Source organism: Aptenodytes patagonicus, chromosome 27 (genome assembly GCF_965638725.1).
Source record: "Aptenodytes patagonicus chromosome 27, bAptPat1.pri.cur, whole genome shotgun sequence".
Taxonomy (NCBI): domain Eukaryota; kingdom Metazoa; phylum Chordata; class Aves; order Sphenisciformes; family Spheniscidae; genus Aptenodytes; species Aptenodytes patagonicus.
Window position 1 is genome coordinate 314,430 of NC_134975.1, and position 20,961 is coordinate 335,390.

General features: G+C 57.8%; 2 protein-coding genes and 1 long non-coding RNA gene across 3 annotated transcripts; 2 read left to right on the top strand and 1 right to left on the bottom strand.

Moving 5' to 3' along the window:
• The first annotated feature begins 1,068 nt into the window (after positions 1-1,068).
• On the top strand, positions 1,069-10,097 carry ZNF692 (zinc finger protein 692). Its single transcript, XM_076360232.1, has 12 exons — positions 1,069-1,100; positions 2,198-2,394; positions 2,513-2,544; positions 2,978-3,400; positions 4,078-4,126; positions 4,311-4,457; positions 4,870-4,998; positions 7,462-7,524; positions 7,811-7,889; positions 8,330-8,444; positions 8,757-8,856; positions 9,328-10,097. The coding sequence occupies exons 2-12, from the start codon at positions 2,207-2,209 to the stop codon at positions 9,773-9,775; spliced, it is 1,773 nt and encodes a 590-aa protein (XP_076216347.1). The 5' UTR covers positions 1,069-1,100; positions 2,198-2,206; the 3' UTR covers positions 9,776-10,097.
• LOC143171318 (uncharacterized) lies at positions 5,383-7,221 on the top strand. The gene is made up of 5 exons (XR_012997180.1): positions 5,383-5,675; positions 6,054-6,153; positions 6,261-6,338; positions 6,786-6,878; positions 7,059-7,221. It is a non-coding gene; the product is annotated as an uncharacterized LOC143171318 (long non-coding RNA).
• Positions 10,098-12,481: 2,384 nt separating the features above from the next.
• On the bottom strand, positions 12,482-19,955 carry LOC143171316 (E3 ubiquitin-protein ligase TRIM7-like). The gene is made up of 7 exons (XM_076360233.1): positions 19,387-19,955; positions 16,711-16,797; positions 16,395-16,622; positions 15,669-15,691; positions 15,027-15,142; positions 14,525-14,557; positions 12,482-13,653 (listed from the first exon to the last, which is right to left on the bottom strand). Exons 1-7 carry the CDS (start codon positions 19,897-19,899, stop codon positions 13,127-13,129), a joined length of 1,527 nt encoding a protein of 508 aa, XP_076216348.1. The 5' UTR covers positions 19,900-19,955; the 3' UTR covers positions 12,482-13,126.
• Between the last annotated feature and the right edge of the window lie 1,006 nt (positions 19,956-20,961).

Consider the following 20,961-nt stretch of genomic DNA (forward strand, 5'->3'; position numbering starts at 1 on the left):
CCTCCAGCAGCTTCATCCAGGCCATTTATGACGAGGTTTCGGCCGAGCCGAGGTGCAGCGTGTGAAGGTCGCCCCCGCGGGAGGTGATGCTGGGCAAAGGGGCTGAGAAGTCTTCCTAAAAAAATAAAATAAAATAAAATAAAATAAAATAAAAATAATTAAAAAAAAAAAAAAACCACCAAATCTGCTTTTGGGGGGAAACTGAGGGAGGAGGTAGAAATCAGTTGGGAGAGAAATGCTAAATTTATAACGGCTTTGTTGACCCCAGGATGATCCGAGCTCCTGCCGGGGAGAGGAGAACCCTAAAAAGACGCTCAGGAGGGTGGAAAAATGATTTAATGTAAAACTGGCGTAATTTGGGCGAGGGGGATGACCCTCAGCCATAGCTGGTAAAAGCCCTTGGAGGACCGGGAAGGAGCACGGGGTGGGTACGGAAGAGGTCACCCAGCCGGGGCAATAAAGGTGCGTTAGTTTTTGGTTTTATGTTTATTATTTATTATTATTAGCGCAGCTTTGGGGCTGGAAGGGAAGGGGCGTGGGGCAGGTTGGGGGGGGGGGGGGGGCTCTGCCTTCTCCTGCATGACGGCAACCGAACCAAATCCCAACCGGGGAGAGGAAAACCGCCCTCGGTGGGGCAGTAAAACGCCAAAAAGTGCCCGTAAGGGGAATATTTCACCCCCAAAAAGGCCAAAATTGGGCCGATCTCCCCTGCCTCCGTACCGGGGCCTGATGGATGTGGGACCTAGGCCCCACACGCACCCCTAGGGCCAACGTGGTCCCCCAGGCCCCCGGGAGTGTGGGGCCTGGCCCCGGGCGGAGGGGCTGGGAGGGATCCTGGGGGCTTCGCCTCAGGGTGCGGGGGGGGACCCCGAGAGGCCTCGTGTGTGCCCCCGTCTCCCCCCCCGAGGGCCCATGGCCGAGTTTCCCATGATGCACCACGCCCAGGGCGCCCCCCCCCGGACTACAACTCCCGTCAGCCCCCGCGCGAGGGACTCTGTTTCCCGGCGCGCTCTGGAGGGTGGGAGCGGCGCAGCGCGCATGCGCCGCGGCGGAGAGGCGGAGGCAGGCCCTCCGCCATCTTGTCCCGGTCCCTGAGCAGTGTGAGCGATGGGGGGGGGGAGGGGGGGAGGCTCCTTTGGCTCTTAAAGGGGACACGGCCCCGGGGTGGGGCCACCTCGGGTCGAGATGGAGCGCGGCCCGGTGGAGGAGGTTCGGCGGCGGGTGGGACGGCCGCGGCGGGGACGGCGGCAGCGCGCCGGAGCCTCAGCCCTTCTCTTCCCGTTGGCTTTCCCTTCCCCGCCGCAGAGCCCGCTTTAAGGCCCGGCGGCGGGAACGGGGCGGTGGCGGGGGGAGGGGGGAGGCGGGTGGGGGGGGCCGTGAGGGGCGGGGGAGCCTCGGGGGAAATGGCGGGAAGGCGGGAGGCGGGGTTAGGGAGAGAGGGCGGGGTTTGCGGGGAGGGGCGGGGTTTGCGGGGAGGGGCGGGGCTTGCGGACGAGGGGGCGGAGCCAGTCGAACGGGCGGGGTTGTGGAGGGGAGGGGCCAAGCGGAGGCGTAGGCGTGGCTGTGGTGTGTGGGCGGGGCCAAGGGGAGGGCAAGGCGCGTGGCAGGGGTTCAGAGGGGGTGGAGCCAAGGCGTGGGGGCGGGGACTAGCGGGGAGGCGGGGCTTCAGCAGGCTCAGGGGGCCAGCGTGGCCTCGCCCCCTTCCCCAGGCCCACCCACTTCATGTCCCCCCTGACCCCCCCCAGGCCTCCCCATGGAGCTGGGTCACCCCTGTGTCCCCCCTGACCCCCCCCATGGAGCTGGGTCACCCCCGTGTCCCCCCTGACCCCACCTCAGGCCCCTCCATGGAGCCAGGCCACCCCTGTGTCCCCCCTTCCATGTCCCTGTGTTTCCCCCAACACCCCCCTGACCCCCCCCAGGCCTCCCCAAGGAGCTGGGCCATCCCTATGTCCCCCTGACACCCCCCCCCCCCGACCCCTCCATGGAGCCGGGCCACCCCCATGTCCCCCCTGACCCGCCCCTGGCCATCCCCCAGACCCCCCCATGGACCTGGGCCATCTCCATGTCCACCTCCCATGTCCCCACCTGATTCCCCCCCCCCCCCCAGACCACCCCATGGAGCCAGCCTGCCCCTAAATCCCCCTCCCGTGTCCCCATGTCCCCCCCTGACCATCCCCATGTTCCCCCCCTCCCTCAGACCCCCCCCATGGAGCCGGGCCGCCCCGGCCGGCAGCGGGCCCCCGATTGCATCCGACGACAGAAGCGACGGGAGCTGGACGCCCGCCGCAGCAAGTGCCGCATCCGCATCGGGGGGCACCTGGAGCGCTGGTGTCGCCTCAAGGAGCAGCTCGGCTTCGCCCTGCACTCCCAGTTGGCCCAGTTCCTCCTCGACAGGTCAGCGGCGGGGGGGGGGGGGGGAGGATGCTGCAAAACACTTAAAACCCCCTTAAAAACCCTTGGGATGGGGAAAAGAAAGGTTTAAACTCGCTCACTCTCCTTCTTCCCGCCACAGGTACAGCTCCCACGACTGCGTCTGGAGCCCAGGTAGGCGCCTCCCACCCCAAATCCACGTTGGCCTCGATTTTATTTTGGGTCCAAAAGAGGTTTATGGTGAAGAGAGAAGATTCCCGTTGCATTGCGGTGCTTGGGTGCTGGAGATGCACCTGGAGATGCTCACCCCCCCGAGCAGGAGGCGAATTGCTCCCTGGGTTTGGCTGCGTTGGGGTTGTTGGCATCCCCGGCTCTTTTTTTTTTGGGGGGGGGGGGGAGCTATTTGAGGTTTTGGGGGTTGTTAAAGAAGGGGAGCTCTTAATACGGTGGAAACATCAGAGCCTGCATGAGATGGTGGGGAAGGTGGAGGGAGACCCTTGCAGGTGTCCCACCTGCCCTACACTGGTTTTACACGATGCAGAACAACCGAAAAGCCAAGTTTGGAGCCGGTTTTCACCGATTTGTCTGATTTTTGTGCCTTCACCAGGCGAGTCGGAGCCCAACCTTCTCCATACCGATGCCCTGCAGCGCCTGGTCGTCCTGTCCCACGGTCACGGCCAAGAGTGCGGTTTCATCCCCGACGTGAAGCCCCCGGCCCCGGGCAGCACGTCCCAGCTGGTGTGGGAGTGCGTGGCCGGGCACAGCTTCTCCTGGGGTGTCCCTGGGGCGGTGGGGGACCGTACCCCCACAACCAGCCACCACGGAGAGGAACAACGGGGGGACTCGGGGTGCAGCTCCCCACCGGTCACTGGCCGCCGGCGCTCGCTCCGGCGAGCAGGGCTGGCCGCCGAATCCGGCTCCGGGAAGGGCGAAGCCGAACCGGAGGGAGCAGCTCGGTCACCCGTCGGTGATGGGGACCGGAGAGAAGAGCCGGGAGCTGGTAGTGATGACAGTGATGACGGCAACGCAGGTGAGCTCCTCTGTGTTCCCTTCTCCACCCTCCTTTCCCCATCGGTTTCTTGATTCCCCATCTTCAGCCCTTCTCCCAGTCCCAGGGGCACATCGACCACCTTCCCAGTGGGATCAGGTTGTTGCCCCAACCCCCTTTGCCTCCCTCTTGCTCCAGATTTGATAGCACCGTCGTGTAAAACAAATTTCTGGGCCTTTGCTGGAAAAACAGGTAGAGGACTCTCCCACCGGGCTTGTTCCTACCACAAAACAAGCCCGTATCTTCTCCGTCCTTTCCTTCCCCGGAAAAGCAGAGCTGGGGGACCTCAGGTTCATTACAGGTGTTGAGCAGAAGACCTCGCTGAGCCCACGCAGACGCAGCTCTCAGCAGTTTCCAAGAGCCACAGCTCTTGTCGCTTATCCAGACTGAAAACCAGGGGCAAAAATCTTTTTTTGCCCTGTAGTAGCTACTTGAGAAGCGGTTGAGCTTCTTCCAGTAGAGTATTTTGGAGTAACTTGGCCCTCATTTCTTTTGGTCAGCGGGATGGCACCGTGCAGGTCCTTTCCAACGCCTGTAGGCTTCCCAACCCTGCTGCCAGATCCACTCCCCATCCTCCTCCTCCCTCCTCTGCCTCTCCCAACATCCCGGCTCAACCAGCCCCGCTTCAACTTACCGCAACTCCTGTCGTCTCCTTGCAGCTCCCCAAGTGCCGACAGAGACGGGGACCATGGCAAAAGATCACGGGAGGTGAGTGGTGGCATGCGTGAGCCTTCCCCCAGTGTATAACTGGGCTGTCCGAAGCTGAAGGTCGAGTTTGGACCCATCCATCTCATCCCTTGAGTTCTCCAACGGGCAGCCAACGTTTTAACGAAGACCTTCCACAATAAAACCCGTTGCGGTAGAGTTGACTTTGACCGTTGTGTTCCTGCAGCGCCCCCATCCCGGAGGAGAAAGCGGAGCGGGGGGCTGAGCCCCAAGAAGAAGAGGAGGAAGAGGAGGACGAGGACTTTGCCGAGGACGACGACCTCGCCTACACCGATGACGTGCGTGATGAGAACTACCACCCATCTCTGGACAGGTGAAGAGCGCTTAGAGCTGCTGGGAAGGAGCCTGTGGACTGGGACCACGTGAGAGCCAGTCCACAGGCTCCCAGTCACGCTGTCCCAGTCCAGACGGGTATCGCACTGGCAGGGTTTCGGACCTTACATCCCTGCCACCCTCTTGTCTTGCTACAGCTGACCCTAGCAGAGATGGGAGGAGATGGGAATAACGTCCTTGTAGCACCTAAATAAGGTGCTTCTGAGCTCAAAAGGGTACAGCCTTTTGGGAAGGCACCTTCTTTCACTGTATCTCTGCCTGGGTGAGGGTCTTTGCCATGTCCAACCACGTCCAAACAATGTCCTGTCATGTCCAACCACGTCCAAACAATGTCCAACCACATCCAACCATCTAAACCATCTTGCCTATCCCACGTCCGTCTTCTCCCCCAGCGACTCTGAGCCACAGCGGCGACAAAGCCAGACCAAAGCCCGTAAGAAGCCCGTAAAGGAGGAGCAGCCCCTGACTGAGCCGAGCCTGACGAGCTCCAGCCCGTCGGAGGAGAAGGTTGGACGAGTCAGGTGAGTCATGACGGCCACGTCGGTGTGGTGACGCTGAGGATGGGCATCGGGGTACCTGTCTTGGGGCATCCGTCGCTCCGTGGCCACTGAACGAGCGTTTTGGGGCATGTTGGAGATGCTTTCCATGTTGAGAAACCAGGCGGAAACCGTCCAACCCAACAATAAACGATGTTCAAGCCCTGAGCTCTGGGCAGGGCAAGAGCCACGTGTCCCCGAGGGGCTTTAATCCTTCTCCTTGGCGGTGCCGTCGTCCGCAGGGCAGAGCTGCGTTGCTTGGCCTCGTTGGGTGTTGGAGCTCGCAAAGGGGGTGGGGGGGGGTCTGGCACGCCGATCTCGCTATGGGGGGGGGGGGCTTAATGAGTCTTCATTTCGTCCACCGTGTCTCTCGTGGAGCCGGTCCTGGGTGGTCAGGGAGCGAGGACGTGCTGCTGGGGCAGGGGTTGCCCCCGGAGGGGGGACGAAGACCCCTTAAACCACCACCGTGGTGGGCCTCGAAGCCTCTGAGCAGCCTGGAGGCTGCAACAGCAAAAAAAAAAATCCATACGTCCCACCCCTCCACCCCCTGCATGAGCACAGCGACTGCCGTCTCCACCTATCGATACGGGGCTTCTCCAGCAGCCAGAGCAGCTCTATATGGCCCAGCTATATTGCCCAGCAGCTCAAGCCCATGGGGAGACGTGAGTAGCGACGGCAGCGCTGCCAACCTTAACTGTTGGTCAAGGGACAGCTTGATAACGGCCACGATTATTTAATTTGCAGGCCCTCTTTACCGCTGCCTGTTTGAGGCTGAGGGTTAGGTTTTAATCTTTCCTTCCCAGCCACGCGGGCTCAAAATTCACTTTTCTGTTCTAAATAAGCTCAAATCATCACTCAATTATTTGCTGGGTCTTTATGCAAGAGTATTAAATAGCGGTTGGTCTCGATGCTGAAACAAGAGGCTGGTCCATGCGTTGCCTCTTGGGTCTGACACACACGGAGATGTCACCTTGCTGGATTTTTTTCTTACGCTTTTAATACGACGAGGGCGTTAAAACCCCCTTTTTCATTGGAGTTAGCCGGAGTGACCACCTAACACCGCCTTGTAACGCATCTTGCCTTCGTGTGTCCTATGAAAGACGGGACCGGCAGCAAAACGCACGCCCCAAAACTCACCACGTAAGTATTGTGCTGCTCCCTTAAGGCTTTCACTGATTTGCTTTTTCACTTTGACATGGTATCGCCGCTTCTTTTCGGTGCTAAACACCCTTCCCGTCTCCTTGCAGCTCCGAAACGGCCTCGCAGCTCGCTGGAAGAGCGAACGCCTTCCCGGAGACGCAGTCCCAGCAAAGGAAAACGTGACGGTAAATATGGCACTTTGCTTTTCTCCTCTCCCTGCCCACCGCTGGTCACGTAGCGCCCAGGCTCTAAAATTCAATTTGAGGGTGGAACAGTTTGGGTTAGGTCTAGGTAGTCCTTGTTAAGGCCAAAAGTGAATTTAAAGAGGGATTTTTTTCACATCCCTCTGGCGTTTTTGGGCTCCTGCACACCTTCCGTTCAAAATCCTGGTGTTCGGACCTCCAGAAGTGCCTAAAGATGCACCCAAGGACCATCGGAGATTTGCAGAAGCGGCCGATGAAAGCGGCCGTTGACTCGGAGCGGTCCTGGAGCTTTTAATTCCCCCCCCTCCAAAGCCCTGCCTAAACTTTTAAGTCGGTGCTGCCCTTTTTAAGGCTGAGCTTGGTTACAGAGATCATCTTTACAAGCGTTTGATTAATTCCCCCCCCCCCCCCCTCTTTTTTTTGTTGCAGCAGCTGGAAGAATGGAGATAAAAGACTATTTTATGAGCAAAAGCGAGAGCCTCCAGGCTTCGGTGTGTTTTATCCTCTTCTCGCTTCCCAAAGGTAATGCCATCGTGAGCTAATAAAACATGTTTAAGAGATTGTGGACAAAGATGCCCGGCCCCTATTTTTATTCCATGCTGAGGATGTGGTCTGGCATCGTCTGTTAAACGATCTCTTTATTTCTCCTCCCCGCAAAAGCACGCCGGTTTTTTTTTTTAACGTATCTTTCTTTCATTTCAGGATGTCAGCCCGAAATAGCTGCTGTTTCCAAGGAGCTGCAGATAAATTATAGATCAAACGAGGCTGGCGTGAGGTTGACAGCAATCTTAAATGTCCTGGGACATATCCAAAGCCATGTGAAAGATTTTTTTTTTTGTAATGAGCAATAAAGAATACATTCCTATTTGTGTCTGTGCATTTGTTAACAACATCGTTTTCTGCTCCGATGGGGAGAAATATCGGAGCGAATTCCCAAAATGGAAGAAATAAAAGAGAAATGGTTGCCCAGAGGATGGGTTTAACGTAGGGTTTGCTTGGAAACCCATCGGCTGCGAGGTTGGAGGGCCACAGCTTCTCGGCTCTGTGCTTGGGGACAAAGAGAAGGGACAAGAGCCTCACTCAAGACCCTTCTTTCCCATTGCAGCTGCAAGAGGCGAGCGCGGCCGTGCGACGAGGACGTGGCCCAGATCGGCCCGAAGAGGATCAGGTACCTGGGGCCGGTGGGGAAGGGGAAGCTGCCGCGCCATTTCCCGGCCCCTCGGGAAGACGAGAAGGTGCAGCTCAGCCCTTCTGTGGTGGGACGCCCTTGGCAAGCAACACTTGCTCTGACAGGAGCCTCTTGAAGGGCTTAAATTAAGCTTCTGATGGGTGGGTAAGAGGGAAAGATGGGTGAGGAGGACCTAGTGGGGTGCCAAATCCAAAAGCCACAGCTTTTTCGGCTCCCCGCCCTGCTCATCCTCACCGACGGTGGTTTTCCACCCTCTCTCCTGCAGGAAGGCGGCAAAGCGCGAGATCCTCCTGTGCGACTTCGAAGGCTGCGGCAAGATCTTCTCCAACCGCCAGTACCTGAACGTGAGGGCTGGGGGCAACTGTTGCGCTTAAATCCACCTCTCGTGCCCCGGGAGGTGCAGCCGAGCTGGGCGCGAGCATCCCTCCCGCTCCCAGTCTCTTCTGGGGCCACCAGGAGCTTTGGTGACCCACTAGATAGGTCAGGTTTTGCCTGTCCAAGCTCCATTTTGGGCATCTTGGCTGTTGTCCTAGAGCTGGAGTTGGGCGACTTGAATTGCCCGTGGCTTTCCGAAGCTGGATGATAGACAGGGGACCCGTTGGCCCCGTGCGTTCAGCAGCAGCTCGGCTTGCCTGAGGTCACTTGAAGTCCCACCACGCGCTTCAGGGAGCGAGACGGGGTGGGAGGTTGTCGCTGGAAGGTGCCCTTGGGCTTCGTCCAAGTGCAGCTCCTCGGCGCCGACCTCCTCGCTTCTCACTCCTCCTTTTTCTCCCCAAAACGGCAGCACCACAAGAAGTACCAGCACGTCCACCAGAAGACCTTCACCTGCTCGGAGCCCAGCTGCGGCAAGTCCTTCAACTTCAAGAAGCACCTCAAGGAGCACGAGAAACTGCACAGCGGTGAGCTGGCCACCTCGGCACGGGCACCCTACGCAGATATATACCTCCCTATACCTCCTCCCCTGCGCTGGTCCCACCTCTGCTGGGCTACAGCTGACCGTACCCACGTCCTCACCATTCACATTTGCATCCCTGGTAGATGTTACCGCACCCGTTTGCTTTCTGCTCCCGAGATCTACTGTCAATCTGTCATTTATCATCTCCATTCCTGTGCTGGGAAAGCATCCTGCCTCCTAAAATACATCCCGAGAGCCCCCCGACTGCTCTTCTAGACTGGATCAGCCCCTAATCCTTTTTCCTTCTGCCCCACAGACAAGCGGGACTATATCTGCGAGTTCTGCGCCCGTTCCTTTCGTACCAGCAGCAACTTGATCATCCACAGGCGCATCCACACAGGGGAGAAACCCCTGCAGTAAGTACCAGTCCCACCAACGCGACCGCCGACTCTCCGGTTGGCATCAGGGTTTCTCCCCGTCACTTTTCAACCCAAATTTAGCTTCTCGGTGCGTGGGTGGGAGAGCCAAGCCTCTCGCTGTGGGTAGCCAGAGGACTTGCTGTTACTTTTGCTTTGCCTAAAGGTTTCTGCCCCTGGGGCTGGCTGCGCTCTGATCCAGCGGCTTCAGGATCAGCTTCGGGGCATGGGCTTGATTTGGAGGAGCTTAATAAGCTGGGACTTAACGAGAGCGATGCGTTTCCTTGCCTGGAGGGTGTGCTGAAGCCACGCAGAGCTAACGCAGCGCTGCGGGGCAGTGGCTTTGCTAAGCCCATGTAAAATTGCAGCATCAAGATGAGGCGGGGCCAGTTCTCCCTCGTGCTTAATCCCTTGTAATACCTTTTTTTTTTTTTTCCCTTTCACGTTGAATCCCGTCCTGTTTTCTCCCAGGTGCGAGATCTGCGGCTTCACCTGCCGCCAGAAAGCCTCCCTGAACTGGCACATGAAGAAACACGACGCCGACTCCTTCTACCAGTTCTCCTGCGACATCTGCGGCAAGAAGTTCGAGAAGAAAGACAACGTCACTGCCCACAAAAGCAAAAGTCACCCCGAAGTGCCCGGCGGACCCCCCCAAGCCGAGGGGGGCCAGCGGCAGACGGTGCCATCCCCACCGCTGAACTTCAGCGCAGGGATGCGGGCAGGGCTGGAACACCCGGAGGCACCCGGAGCGTTGGCCACGGAGCCCCTGGAGCTGCCGGGGCTTGGGGACACCCTGGTGAGCGGTGGTGAACCGGAGAAGACCCCACCTCCCATCGCAGCCTCGGCTGAATATCGGGGGGGTATCAGGCAGGATCCGGACGTGCCCCGAGGCCGGGTGATGGACGGCGTTGGTTCGTAGCAGGACTCATCCTCCGGTTCTTGGCCGCGGGAGGGACCAGAGAGCAGGATGGGAGGAGCGACGGGGCAAGGTGAAACGATGCTGGACGCCGCGGCGTGCGGCAGCAGCGTGTCCAGGTGCCAAAGACACAAGGGACAGGCAAGGACTGGCGCTTGCCGGGGGAAATCCCAGCTCCTCCGCCAAAACCCGGGCTTCCCTCGAGCTCACAGCAGCGTTGCCGCAGGTGGAAAACCTCTTGCCCAGCTCCCTCGCTGCGAGGAGGGAGGGCGAGGTTGCCAAAGTCCTCGGCAGGATCCTCAATAAAGACTTATTTTGCGTAAAAGTGGGTTTCCCCCGCTTGCGCCGGCCGCTTCTGCGCCTCGGCGCTGGGTTTCTATGAAAAACACAGGTAGAAAAGTGAGATTTCCGTGGGTGCAGCCTGCCTCGACACCCAGTCCAAAGGTTGTCTGTATTTAGCACAATAAAAAAAGGGCGACTGAGGTCGGGAAGTCAACGGTAGGTGGAGGGGATCGAGGCTGTATCGGTTTTGGCCTCGGAAACAGGCGTTATTTGACCTGGTGATGGTTCCCCAAGTCCTGTAAACGCCACTTGCCTTTTATTGAGCCTTTTTGGAAAGGATTGTAGCATTTCCGCAGCCTTGAAGGTCACCAGCTCAACAGGGTTGATGAAAAAAAACCAAACCACCCAACCAACCCTGCAAGCGTAGGCTATAGAAGATGGTTTTGACACAGATAAAGGGGCTGCAGGGAGGACGGAGCTCGCCGGAGCACCCATGGGAATCGGGGACCCAAAACGGGGCCGGCTGTAGGAATTACAAGTCAGGCTGTGCCCTCAAATAGCACCGGGGGGGGGGGAGGGGGGAACCCCCCACATTTCAGGGGAGAAGATGGGTGTTGGAGGTGGGTTTTTCCACTGCGATTCGAAGCGTCCACAGCTTTTTGTTTCCGGCTGCAACGAGGCCTAAATCCCAGTTGCCGAGGGGGATGAGCCGGAGCGCGGCCCCCCCTTATCCAAACTGCGCCGCCGGCTGTGGGCTTGGAGAAACCGGTAACGAAGGAATCGACCCCAAAAATGGGGCTGCGAGGGCTCCATGGGAGCTCCCGGGCCAGGGATAAATAGCGGGATGAGTGACGGTGCAGAGACGCTCTGCGATACCCCGTCTCGGGGGCGCCTGCTTTCCTGCTGCTCAGTTATTCTCCTTCTCGGAGCAGAAACTGGGGGGGGGGGATTTCTTGGGCTGGGGGGGGAATGGGCACCCCAATTTCCCCCCAGCACGACATGGGGCAACAGCACCCCTCATCCACCCGCTCCCTCCCCGTGCGCACGTGGTTGATGCTTGCCTGCAGAAGGGCCGCGTCCCCTCACAGAGGGGCTTCCACCCACCCCCAAAAAAGGATTTTTTTTTCACCCCAGAAAAGGATTTTTTTTCACCCCAGAAAAGGATTTTTTTTCACCCCAGAAAAGGATTTTTTTTCACCCCAAAAAAGGATTTTTTTCACCCCAAAAAAGGATTTTTTTTCACCCCAAAAAAGGGCTTGATGCTGCCAGGGTTGAATGGGCACTGGCAGGGCCATGGGGAGCAATGAGGACCCCCCCCCCCCTTTCACCATGCAAGCCCCTAACGTCGCTCCCCCAAACCCAGAGTCTCTCTCTCCCCTTATTCTGCCTCTCCACGGGTTTCTTTTAAAGGCTTTACATGTTATTTTATTCCTTTCCCTTTTCCAGCAGCTCTCAAAGAAAACTGAGCTGTTGCCTCAATGCTTTCTGACTAAAGGAGTTAAAATATAGCAATACGTATACAAGGAGAGGGTGGGGAGGGTCTTAAACCCTCTTCTTTGGGCATTTAAAGAAGTCAATTTAAATTTAAAATTGAATTTAAAATTACAGGTAAGCCAGAGGCTCTGAGCCAGAGCCATTTCGTGGGGCCCAAAGTTTGAGGTGTTTCTTGCCTGGTGGGGTTGGGGGGGGGGATTGCTCAGCCCCCCTCGGCTGCACCCCTTGCTGGGTGAACCCATCCCACGCTCAGACCCTCCGCAGAGACCCCAAAACTTCTGCCGAGCCCCCCCCCCCCCCAGCGGGTTGGGGACAAGGCGAGGTGTCCCCAGCTCTGTTCACCTCGGGGGAGAGGGTGGCTCAGCAGCAGCGCTGCGGGACCAAGCCTGTCCCCAGAGAGCTGCTTCTCCTTCCGCAGCCGGCACGGACAAACATCAGATTGTTGGGTTTTAGGGGGGTTTTGGGGGGGTTTTTTGTTTGGTTTTTGTTTTTTTTTTTTCTTTTGCACAGCAACTTTTATTTCCCCACTAAACAGAGTGACAGGGCAAAGAGACATAACAGCATCGCGGGATCACACGAGGGCGGGCAGGGGTTTATAAGCACGCGCGAGATCACACCTAAAACAAGGCTTCCCCCTCCTTCCCCACAACACGGCCTGGGTTTCCAGCGGGAGCTACCCAACATCCACAAAGCCAACCCCAAAAAATCTGCGACGCCGAGCGCGCCCGAGAGACTCCAGGTTTGCAGCACGCCCACGGCTCTCCCTACAGCTACGCCCCTGCCAGCTTTTGGCTTGACCCAAAAGCATCCATCTCCCCTTTACCCGCACCCCCCACCCCCCCCCCCCACCCCACCCCAGCTCACACGGCCTCGATCCCCGGGGCTGCGGCTCCCAGCGCTCGGCTCTGCTCCGGCCCTACGGATGCTCAGCGTTAACGGGGGTGGGTGGGTGGGTGGGGGAAGTGGCAAGGGAGATGGCGGGGTTTTGCTCTCTTAGCGCTAGCGGCAGCGAAAGACGGGCTTCGGCCCTTTCCCGAGGAAAGGAAAGCGAGGATGGGGTGAGGGGGAAAAGCTAAAAGGTGACCTGCAGAGCAACGGTCTCAGAAATCAGGGGTTGGGTACGGTACCTCTCCTCCTCACGCGGGTTTGCTAGCCCTCGAGAGCTTCCCGGGGTGCACAAAAGCAGGCGGCTTTGGCTACGGATCAATGCAGGACGCGATAAACCCCTAAGGTAGCTTTTCTCCCTGGTTACATCCCTGTTTACATGGGGCAGCCAACTTCAAACAAAAACAAAACAAAATATATGGGGTTGCTTATACAGCAGGCCAGAGGGGGGGGAATAACCCCATGCAGAGGCTATTTAAGCAGCCACCCTCAACGGTTGATGCCCCAGAGGAAGGTTTTCAGGGTAAAAGAGACCCCAAACTTTTAAATCCAACAAGAAAAAGTTAACCCCAAAGCCGAACAAGGGACAGTCATGAGTTTCGGGGTCCTTCGTCTGAAAGCAAGGGGAAAAAGGGGACAGGATCGGGCACTACTTGCAGGTCACCTTGGGGAGGGTTAAAGAAACTGGACGGGTCAATTGCAAAGGGAGAGCGAGGAGCCCACATAGAAGAGCCAGAAGAAAGGAAAGATCTTTTCGGTGAAAGCGGCCGTGAAGGTGAAGATGGGAGCCATGTTATCGGCATTGTAAAACGCCACCCACCCACCTTCGTAGTCCAGGTACACCCCGATCTTCCTGGGCCTCTCACACAGGGACAGGGGCGTCTCCGGGGAGGTGAAAGCCTGATACTGATCCCAATTCTTCCCCTTCCAGTTCAACCCCACCGCCCAGATCCCCTCCTCTGGAGCAAAGTCGATTTTCTCCTTCCTCCGCACCGACTCGCGGGCTGCCCCCAGGACCCAGCTCTCTCCATCTCCCACCTCCACCTCCCAGTAATGCCTCCCAGCTATGAAACCCTCTGCCGCCAGCACGCAGAAGGAGTAATCGAATCTCTTGGGGTTTGCCGGCAGCTCCTGGGGAGCACTCCTGAGCCGCACGCTCCTCTTGTCCTCCGACAGCACCAGGTAGGGGTTAGCAGTGTCCGGATCCAGAGAGAGATCACCTGGGAAGAGGGAAGCATGGACATGAGCGTCTGCAAGCTAAGGACCCTTCTCCCACCCTCATCGGAGCCAGCCTCCAAGGGGATTCATTGTCTCTGCCCCAAACCAGACGAGGACGACACCAGGCAAGGCGCCTCCAAAAGCTTTAAGCACCCAAAGTGCCAAGAGCCGCAGGGGGACAAAGATCAGGCTCCACTTTCTGATTAAAGCACAGAAACAGCCAGGTCTCTGCTGCAAACCCACCAGCCTGCCCCATCCGAGACACCTCCTTGCTCTGGAATAGAAATTTCTAGGCAGAAATATCTTTTTTTTAGTCACTGCCAAGCGCCAGAGAGGAATGAGCACAAATATCCTCGTGTTTAAGGGCTGCTCTTGTCCTCAGGGGGCTGTCAGGAACTAGGGCTGCACAGCCTGAAAACGACCGTGAGAAGGGAGTATATCAGAGACTGCCGAAAGCAAGACGGGTCTATCCTGCACCCAGCCAAGGAGACAGAGTGCAGCGACGGCCCTGAACTACCAGCAGCAAACACAAAGGTTGCAAAGTCCATCTCTGAGCTAAATCAACACCCACCAGCAGGGCCAAAGGTCTCCTCGCTCCGGGTAGAGCGGATCAGCTTCTGGAGAGTCCTCTTAACACCAGAGTTTCCTGACAAATTCGAGGGCTGCGCCTTTTGCGGACTCTCCCAGCAGCTGGATCATCATCCCCCCCCCCCCCCTCTTCCCTTGGCAGCACCAGCAATAGTTTTCTCCTCTCCTGACCTCTAAGGCTAGCTTGAAGGTCTCACTGCCGAGAAACCCCCCGGGGAAGCTGAAACTCCCAAATTAAGCCTTACAAAAATGAAGGTCAGGCTCCCAAAACCAAACTGTGCTCACCTGTGTCATTCTCCAGCTCGAACCGGAGGTTCTCTGAGGGAAGAAGAGAAAGAAATTTAGATCCCTTCGTGCACGGGGAGTCACCGGGGACTGCCTACACACACGCCACCCTGCTCCCTGCCTTATGGCAAGCCACCAAACCGAAATCCAAAGGAAACGCGCTGCTTTTCAAACACGCAGGGCTTTTTATTCTTGATGAGCAGATGCTCAAACAATACAGAGTTCTCCCAACAAGCCCAAGGGAGAAACAAGAGCACAGCTCAAACCGAATCATCTTTTAAGCTGAATTTCATCTTTTAAGCTGAATTTCATCTTTTAAGCTGAATTTCATCTTTTAAGCTGAATTTCATCTTTTCATGATGAAAAGCTTTAAGCTTTTAAGCTGAATTTCATCTTTTAAGCTGAATTTCATCCTTTAAGCTGAATTTCATCCTTTAAGCTGAATTAAAACGTAGGGGTTAGGAGGCACCAACTTTTAAAGAAAACCTTTTTCAGCACTCACCCTTGAACTCCAGCAAGACCTCTTTCAGCACTGCACTCTTCTGGGAAAAGCTCTTGAGTTTCTTCTCCAGCTCCATGAAGCCAGCCTCCGGCTTGCAAAACATCCAACTCTCAAAGCTGGGGAGGAGAAATAAATATTAGGTTCCCGCTGGGAAAAAAGTACTCTCTCCAAACTAGAGGCAGGGAAGAAACCTGCCCTGGTACCGAAGAGGTTTGGTGTTAGATTATTCTCCCTCTGTCAGCGCTTGCGAGGCCACACCTGAGGACTGGGTCCAGTTTGGGGCTGGCCCAGTACGAGGCACGCAGGAGATGTGGGGGGGATCTCCACGCCTTGGCTGGGGCTCAGCCCTGAGCAGCCTGATCCAGCTTTTGATACTGGTCCTGACGGCGTGGGTTTGGTCCCTCACCAACCGAGTTACCCTGCGGTTTCCTCTGGAAGGAGGCTCAAACCCTCCCACAACCCACCTGCCGCAAACCCCCTTTGCGAAGGTTTGGTTTTGCCTCAAAGGTAACACCCAGGTGTGGGTGAGAACCACAAGGCAGGTGGGGGGGAAGCTGGACAGGGCGTACGCCCTCACACCACCAGCTCTTGCCTCCGGTGTGAGCCTCCCAGGTGACCCAGCAAGGGCTCAGGTTCACTCACCTGCTTCCAGCCGGGGCAACACCCTGGAGAGAGAGTAAAAAAACCAAGAAGCTAATCAGTACAAGTCTCTCTTCTACCTCACAGCCTCCAAAATCCTCCCCAAAACTGGCCCCACGGCTGCTTTGCTGAGGGGATCAGCTCTCAGCAGCTGTTTCCAAGGCAGAGCGCAACTGGACTCATGGAGATGGCAGAATTAGTTTATAATTATGGTGGGGTTTTTTTTCTTCCCCTTTTTCTTTTTTAGTGTGGGTGGAGAAAAAAAAGACATGCTGCTTTTTTAAAGAAATTAAGAAAAATCATGATTGCCATCAAGCTGCCAAAACCATGAGGATTCAGGGCTCAAAGCGACGATGGAGTGACACAAATCAAAAATGTTTGGGGAGGTTTCTATGGGTATTTCTTAGTGCTTGGTATCAAAGGGAGCCCAAGCAGCTTCACTACTACAAGGGCCGATTTTACCCCCGAAAGCTGCACTAAAATTTGGCTTCCCACCTGAAAAAGCAGCCCGGCAGTCTGGCAGCAAGTCAAAACCGCTAACGCACAGATGGGCCAGCTCCAGCACAGAGTTAATGGACCTGAGCTGCTCCCCAGCAGAGCACGTCAGCACCCTGCGGTCCCTGTAAATGGATTTTTGTCCCCAGGGATCCCAACCTCAAGCCCTCCCAGGTTTTACACCCTGCTATACCATAACCTCCGGGCTGGGAGGACACATCCCAGGAGTCTCACCTGCCCAGACTGGTTTCCTGGGCCATTCTCTCCTCCCTGCTCGCCCAGCAGCTTATCGAGCTGGGCAATCTCCTCGGAGAGCCGGGAGACGCTCTCATCTCTCCTCCTGACGATGTCTCTGTCTAGCTCCTCCAGACGGGACAGCAGGAGCTGCTCCTTCTCCTCCAAGAAGCCCCGGAGCTCCTTGCACTCGGCCACAATCTTCTGCCTCTCCACTTCCGTCTGCTTCTGCAAAACCCAGAAGGGAACCCACGTGAGACCGACATCCCCGCAGCCGGGAGGGGTTTTGGGGAAACCCCCACCCCAAGGCACTCACCAGCAAGTCTTCACTCTGCCTCTCCCTCTCAGCCTTGGCTTCTTCACGTCCTTTCCTCAGGGAGCTCAAATGCTCCTGTGGCACCTCCTGGAACGAGAAAGAGAAGACCTGTTGGGAATCCTTCCTATCAGGAATATGGAGGCAAGGGATGGTGGGGGATTCCCTCCAATTTCATCAACTGTGTTTATTTTTTTAAGCTGGACAACACCATGAACCCAAAAAGAGGTGAGGCCATCACCGCGCTGTGTCCTCCCCTACCCTGTTACCCTCAACCCTTAGTTTCGGGCATGCCAAGGAAGCCAAAAGCTTTCCCCAACCAGCCCAAAAATTGTCCTCTAAAGCAGCCCAAGCAGTTCGGAGCCAGGTGCAGGAGGAGGAAGAAAGGGCAAGCAAGGCAAAAAAAAAAAAAAAAATTAGAGACAATTTTTAGCTCCCCGTAAGAGCGCAGCTGCAAACGCAAACCACCAAGTCCCACCCACGTGAAAACCCCTTCCGCCTCGGCACCTCTTGGGATCAGCTTTTCACATCCCAGCCCTGCCACGAGCCAGGGAGACCTGCCGAGGCACCCCAACATCTGCCTGAACCCCACCGAGATGGAGGGGCCGGCCACCTCCATGCTGCTCCGTAAGTTTATTAACGGCTTATTACTGGAAACCGTCACGCCCGCCCTCATTTAAGTCATTTGACCTCCGAGGAAGACGGAGAGGCTCCTAGCAACGCTAAACAAAAAGCAGCAGGGCTTTTGGGAGCGAGCAATGACAGATCTTTTATAAATAAAACGCAAAGCTACAGAGATTTTGCTGCTGTTAACCGGCTGTGCAAACCGGTGCTTGCTACCGTGCGCCTCGTGATAATGCAGAATTTAAGCGCGAGATAAAAGCAAAGATCGGAAAAATGGGGGCACGGGTTGCAAGCAGCCCCCCAGGGGCAACAACCGGTTGTTAAAAAATGCATAAAATTGATTAACAAGGGGAAAAAAAACCCAAGAGAGCAACAGCCGGAACAGCGTTCAATGGCGGACCTGCCTAAAGATGCTGTGGTCCTAAAAAAGGACAAGATCCCAAATTTGGGAGTGGGGGGGGATGACACCAACTCGAGCTCCAGCTTCCAACTAAGAGCAACCACGGCCACCGAAGATGGCAAGGACAGCACAACCGGGCAGCCGCAGCAATTTCAGTACAAAATTCAGTGTAAGAGCCTTTGGTGCCACCTGCCTCGACACCGATAATTGCAAGAATTAATATGCAGCGGTTAACGATCATGCAATACCCTTCCCCAATCCATCGTGATCGCCCCGGCTGCGCCGGTGCCACCCTCCTCCTCCTCCAGCCGCTGCTGCGCAGTAAACATCCGCTCCCCATCCGGCATCTTGGTTTTCCTCCACCCCGATGGAGAAACAAGGCCTGGCTGCTAAGGGTCAGGCCGCCACACTCACATGCATCTTAATTATTAATTAATAATTATTTCCACCAGGGAGCCCCTGCATTGCAATATGTCGGTCTCCCCTTCATCGCCACGGCGGTTTTGGCGGAGATCAAATGCCGCCGGAGGCCGGGCTCCGTATTCACTCTGCGTCACGTTGCTCAACTGTCCTGTGCTGGTCTTTTTTTGGGGGGGAGAAAGTCACTCCTGGGGGATTCCTGCTCCACTTTAGTCCCAGATTGTGCTCAGTGCTAAAAAAGTAAGGCTCCCCACACCCAGGAGCCAGGCTCCATGCTCAGTCCAGAGCATTTCCGCCCAGGGAAGCGGGAGCTGAGGATTTTGGGGTGCCTAATGGTATTTTGCACACTCACACCCGCACAAAGGCGACCCCAGGGATTCCCATGCCAGCTCAGTGTTATTTCACACAGGAGACCAAACCGGCCAACACCCCCCCTCCCAGTATCTTCCCAGTTAAACCCAGCTCCATTTTGCACCGGGGACATTCCCCCATCCTGCCCTGCTGCATGGGGTCAGCTCCCACCCCAGGGTGTCCCCGTTTGGGGGGGGGGGGGGGAAGGGGGGCGGGATTTGAGTCCCTGTTGTACTCTGCATCCTGCCCCACTGTATGGAGGAGCACCCACCTTGGAAGGGGGTCCCCAGTGGGGCCGCATTCTGCACCCCACACCCTGGGGGGGCCCCCCACTATCCTCACTGCACCCCAGGCACATATGAATGGGGGAATACACATCAGGGGGGTGTTCCCTATTGCACCTTACACTCTGGGAGCAGTGGGTCGCCAGTGGGTACAAGGGGGGTGCATTGCCTCCCGTGGGGAGGGGGTTCCCGGTGGACTCCCACCCCATGGGGTGTCCTTATCACAGCCCCAATTCGGGGTGGGGGGTGTCCCTGGTACTCTCCCTTTGCAGAAAGGCTCCTTATCGCATCCCCCATCCTGGGGGGGGTGGTCTCCTGCACCCGAGAAGGGCTCCCCGGAGCACGTCTTCATTGCACCCCAACATACCAGGGGAGGGCTCCCAGTACTCTCCCTCCTTGGGGGGGTCCCTACCATCCCCCGACCTGGGCTCCCGGTGTATTGCCGCCCCCGGGAGGGGAGGGGATGGGATCCCTACGGCACCCCCACAAATAGGAGGGTCCTTAGCGCACCCGATATGTGCTCCCCAGCTCCCCGCCGCCCCCGGGGCTTCCCTACCGCGCCCGCCACGTGGTCCCGGCGCCCCGCCGCCCCCCGCTGACCTCTGCGGCGTGGGCCGCCTCCTCGGCGGGCAGCACGGTGTGAGTGCGGTGCTCCCGGGAAAGGTGGCAGACGACGCAGACGGCGCGGCGATCCTGCACGCAGTAGAGCCGCAACGGTTCGCCGTGGCGGGGGCAGCGCGGCGGCCCCGGCGGCCCGGGCGGAGCGGCAGCGGGCAGAGGCGGGGCGGGGGCGGGAGGCCCCGGCGGCGGTTCAGCGGGGCCCGGCGGCAGCCCCAGCTGGCGGACGATGTGGACGATGTTACCGAGAGAACGGTTAGGGCGGAAAAGCCGTTGCGGCACCGGCTCCCGGCACTGCGGGCAGCAGAGCCGCCGCGCCGAGTCCTCCCAGCACTGGGTCACGCAGGCGCGGCAGAAGTTATGACCGCACTCGGCCACCAGCACCGGGTCGTTGAAGTACTCCAGGCACACCGGACACGTCAACTCGTCCTGCAGGCTGCGGGCCGCGCTGCAGGGAGCCGGCGGTACGGCAGGGGGAGCGGGCGGCGCCTCCATCCCGGCTCCCCGGCTAGCGCTGGGCTCCGCGCTCCGCTCCGCGCCGCTCCGCCGCCCGTCTGCCGGGCGGGAGGGGCGTGGCCGCGCCTGCGCCGTGCGAAGGGGGCGTGGCCGCGCCTGCGCAGGGCGGGAGAGGGCGCGAGGACGCCTGCGTCTTTCCCCGCAGGGGGGCGGACTGCGCCTGCGCGGCCAGGAGAGGGAGGGGCCCGCAGGCCTCGGGGGGGGGGGGGCCTGGGGGGGGGGGGTGTCCCTATAGGGTGCTAGGAGAGCCCCAATGTCTGGGTGCCTATGGGGGGGGGGGGGCGCGGATGCATCGGTGCCTATAGGGTGGTGGGAGGGGTGTGTGTCCCTATAGGGTGCTAGGGGAGCCTGGATGTCTGGGTGCTTATAGGGTGTTGGGGGAGTGGATGCATAGGTGCCTATAGGGTGCTGGGGGGGGGTGTGTGGGGGGTCCTTATAGGTTGTTGGGGTGGGGGGAAACCGCATCTTGGTCCCTATAGGGTGCCAGGGGGGAGGTCTGCGTCCCTATAGGTTGCTGGCATGGGGGGAAGCCCAGATGCCTGGGTCCTTATAGGATGTTGGGGGGGGGATGCACCGGTGCCTATAGGATGGGGGTGGGGGTGGTGCCCCTAAGTCAGGTTAATTCACCCCAATGCCAGCAAGGTGCCGGGGTTGGGGTGCCAAAGGCACCAGGGTGCTGGGAGCATCCCAGGGGGTGGATGTGGGTGCTCGAAACGCACCCCAGCAACCCCTGCAGCGTTTAATTAATTTAAATCGCAGCTTCACAATCATAATTACGCCTTCACGGCGCTATCAGCCAGTGGGTGGTTTGTCCGGCTTTGCTTTTTATCATTTTTAAACCATTTTTTTGTTAACAAAAGGAGATGCCAGGTGGGTTTGGAGCTGCCCTGGGTCGCAGCAGACCCTCAAGGCAGCCCGTTTTGCCTCAAAATTAGTGCTTTTTGTGGAAAGGGGCACATTTTTGCCCCGGGCTCACTCACCCGTCACCTAGCTGCCACGTTTTCCAGCATAAAGGATTAAATATTGCAATAAAGAAGTTGG